This window comes from Nicotiana tomentosiformis, chromosome 11 (assembly GCF_000390325.3).
Source record: "Nicotiana tomentosiformis chromosome 11, ASM39032v3, whole genome shotgun sequence".
NCBI classification, from domain to species: Eukaryota; Viridiplantae; Streptophyta; class Magnoliopsida; order Solanales; family Solanaceae; genus Nicotiana; species Nicotiana tomentosiformis.
In genome coordinates, this window is record NC_090822.1 from 76406468 (window position 1) to 76410695 (window position 4228).

Below are 4228 nucleotides of genomic sequence, written 5' to 3' on the forward strand. Positions count from 1 at the left end.
ACAAGTGGTCCGCCACTTAATTTTCACTACCCTTTCGGTGTTGAATCTCTAGATCAAACTCTTGCAATAGAAGCACCCACCGCATCAACTTTGCCTTCGAGTCTTTCTTGCTCATCAAATAACGAAGTGTCGCATGGACGGTGTGAACAATCACCTTTGTACCCATTAGGTACGGGCGGAACTTCTCCATAGCAAAGACAATGGCTAGGAGTTCTTTATCGGTCACCATATAGTTGACTTGGGCCTCGTTCATGGTCTTGCTAGCATAGTAGACAGGATGAAAGAACTTATTAATCCATTGCCCCAATACCGCACCAACCGCCATATCGCTTGCATCACACATGAGCATAAATAGTAAGATCTAATTTGGCGCGGTGATAATAGGAGTGGTAGTCAACTTATACTTGAGTAGTTCAAATGCCTTCATACAATCTTCATTGAAAAGGAAGTTGGCATCTTTCTCCAAGAGTTTGCACAAGCGGTTTACCACCTTAAAAAAGTCCTTGATGAATCGGCGATAAAACCCCGCATGACCTAGAAAGTTTCTCACTCCCTTTACGGAAGTAGGGGAGGGAATTTGGATATCACTTCAATTTTTTCTTTATCAACCTCAATACCATTCTTGGAAATCATGTGACCGAGGACAATGCCCTCGTTGACCATAAAGTGACACTTCTCCCAATTCAGCACCAAGTTAGTTTCTTGACAACATGCCAATACCTTAACCAAGTTATCCAAGCACTCTTCAAAAGAAGAGAAATCATCCATGAAAACCTTGAGAGCGTCCTCCACCATATCGGTGAAGATGGACATCATACACCGCTGAAAGGTTGTCGCTGCATTGCATAACCCGAATGGCATTCGCGAGAATGCGAAAGTGCCATACGGACAAGTGAAAGTGGTCTTCTCTTGGTCTTCATGTGCAATATGAATCTGGTTATATCCGTATTATCCATCCAAGAAGCAATAATAAGCACGTCCGGCTAACCTATCCAACATTTTATCAAGAAATGGAAGTGGAAAATGGTCTTTCCGCGTAACTTTGTTGAGCTTTCTATAATCCATGCACACTCTCCACCCGATGACAGTTCTTGTGGGGATCAATTCATATTTGTCATTTGTGATCACAGTCATGCCCCCTTTCTTTGGGACACATTGCATTGGTGAGTCCCACAAACTATCAAAAATGGGGTAAACCACCACGGCATCCAATCACTTGATGATCTCTTTCTTTACTACCTCTTGCATGGCATCATTCAATTGTATTTGATGTTCCACGGAAGGTTTGGCATCCTCCTCTAAAATGATTGTGTGCATGCAAAAGACGGGGCTTATACGCTGAATAACCGCCAATGTCCAACCTATTGCTTTCTTCCTTCTTTGAAGTACCGCAAGGGTGGCATCTACCTGCACGTTAGTTAAGCACGAGGAAAGAATAATAGGTAAAGTGGAACAAGGGCCTAGAAACTCATACCTGAGGTGTGAAGGCAAAGGCTTTAACTCCAAGGTTGGAGGTTGCACGATTGAGGGCTTTGTTGGTGGAGTCTTCCGATTTTCGAAATCCAAGGAAAGTTTTCTGGGCTTATGAGTATATAATCCCATTCCTTGCAAACCATTGACACATTCTACAAAGCCTTCCTTCTCATACTCATCATGATTCAACAATACAATTTCCAAGGTATATTCCACATTTATCACAACACTTGTATCATCAACAATTACTTCGGTCACAGGATCCACAAACGAACACACTTCGTTGCTATTTGGTTGCCTCATTGATTTACAAACATGGAACACCACTTTTTCATCGCCCACCCGGAAGGTGAGCTCTCCAGCTTCCACATCAACTAAGGCCTTCCCTGTAGCAAGGAAAGGTCTCCCGACACCTTGTAGTCAACCTCACAGTCAAGTATCACAAAATCTGCGGAAAGGATGAGCTTGTCGACTCTAACTAACACATCATCAATTATTCCCAATAGCCTTTTCATTGTCCGTTCCGCCATTTGCAACCTCATGGATGTGGGTATTGGTTTCCCAATCATGAACATTTTGAACATAGAGTTGGGCATCAAGTTAATGCTTGCCCCCAAATCACACAGAGCTTTGGCGAAATTGGCACTCCCAATAGTGCACGGGATTGTGAAAGCACCGGGGTCTTCCAACTTTAGAGCCATGGAGTTCCCCATAGAACTCACTTGATGTGTCATTTTAATCATTTCACAGTTCATTGATCTCTTCTTTGTTGCCAAATCCTTCATGAACTTGGCATATCCCGACATTTGTTCTAAGGCTTCAACCAACGAGACATTTATTGACAAACTTTTCATCACATCAATGAATTTATTCTCATTATTTTCCTTTGCAAGTCTTTGACGGTATGGAGGAGGAGGCCTTGGCATTGGTACCTTAGCCTTTGGCACTACCGTTTCCAGCATGTCAGTCAAGTGTTCCCTAGACGGGTTCACTTCTTCTTGCGTCTCCTCCATAGTTTCATCAATATAAATCCTCGCTTCTTCATTAGCTTGAACATCATGGCTTGGATCATCATCATCTTGTACCAATACATCATCACCCATATGTCTTCTTTGGTTTGAGGTACTAGAAACTCCACCTCTCCCACTTCTTGTTGTTACGGCCATTACATGCCACGTATTTCCACCTTTTGGGTTCACCACCGTATCACTAGGTAGTGACCCCTTTGGGCGAGTATTTAAAGCTTGACAAATTTGGCGAAGTTGAACCTCCAAGCTGCGGATAGAAATGTTGTGGGAGGCTAATTGGGTATCGGAGTCGGTATTTTTCTCCATTATTTTCTTAAACATGTTTTCAATCCGTCCTATTTAATTATTGAAAGAACTAGGACCTTGCGACGGATATGGAGGTGGGTTGTTTGGTTGTTGATATATCGTGAACCTCTGAAAACCAGACCCCTGATTTCCTTGATTGCTATTGTTCCAACCCCCTTGTTTATTGGTGTTTCCCCAATTACTTTGATTGTTTCCACCCCAATTACCTTGATTATTTCCTCCCCAATTGCCTTGATTACCCCAATTTCTTTGATTATTGTTGTTGCCACCACTCTAGTTTCCTTAGTGGCCTTGGTTGTTCCAGTTTCCTTGGTTTTCTTGTGATCTCCATTGTTGTTGATTTGGAGCATTGCTTATTTGACCTTGATAATTGTTGACATATTTAACCTCGTCATCTTGCTCATCATATGAATCATATTGATTATACCCATTATTGCATTGCTCAAATTGTTCCTGATGGTTTTGTACTTGTTGACCTCGTTGCCGACTCTTGTTTACCATCATGTTCACCCATTCCATAGCATTCACCTGTTTCGACCCTTGAACCTGTTGAAGTTGAGCCTTGGCCAATTGGTTCATGGTGGTTGTCAACTCCGCAATAGCTTGCCTATAATAATGAAGCTCATTGTGTAGGTGAATAACATTTGGGTCACCGTGAGGAACATTGGCTCTACTTCTCCACGCCGAAGAGGTGTCCGCCATCTCATCCAAGATTTCACAAGCTTCAGAATAAGGTGTGTTCATGAAGTTACCCACAGCGAGTTGATTTACCACACACTAATTTGTTGTGTTGATCCCCCTGTAGAAGATCTGTTGGATCATGGCATCTGTCATATCATTGTTCGGGCATTCTTTGACCATGGTGCGATATCTTTCACAAATATTGTGCAATAGCTCATTGGGCTCATCCCAAGTGTGGATGGAATGATTGGGAAATCTCTATAACCAGTCCAAAGCCTTTTCCCGTAGAGAAAAGGGAAATAGCCTTACCCGCAGTGCATCCTCGGTGACATTTGTTTGCTTGTTCCCTAAACAAGTATCAACGATCCATTTGAGGTGCTTGTAGGCGTTTTGGTGTGGAGCTCCAGTGAATAAACCCTGCTACTCAAGCTGTGTAAGCATCACGTTGGTAATTTGGAAGTTGTCCGCCCTAATCCGGGGTGGGGCTATTGCAGTTGCATAGCCCTCATTCGGCAACACCTGGTGCGCTGCTCTTTGTGGAGGCAGTCCGCCTCACCTATTTACTTGAGGCTCGGGATGAACCTCATCCACTTGATTGTCTTCTACCTCCTCTCCCAATGGTAAATTTCTGAGGGGCTCATTATTAAGGGCCATTTTATGCCTAAAATCAATTCACAAACAAAATTAGTGACTCGGAAGGAAAGAAAGACAAAACATACAAATACCTAGATATATAGCTA

At 42.9% G+C, this 4228-nt stretch overlaps 1 protein-coding gene across 1 annotated transcript; it reads right to left on the minus strand.

Moving 5' to 3' along the window:
- Nucleotides 1-1847: 1847 nt before the first annotated feature.
- LOC138901704 (uncharacterized) lies at nt 1848-2807 on the minus strand. The gene has a single exon (XM_070189486.1). It carries the CDS (start codon nt 2805-2807, stop codon nt 1848-1850), a length of 960 nt encoding a protein of 319 aa, XP_070045587.1.
- Between the last annotated feature and the right edge of the window lie 1421 nt (nt 2808-4228).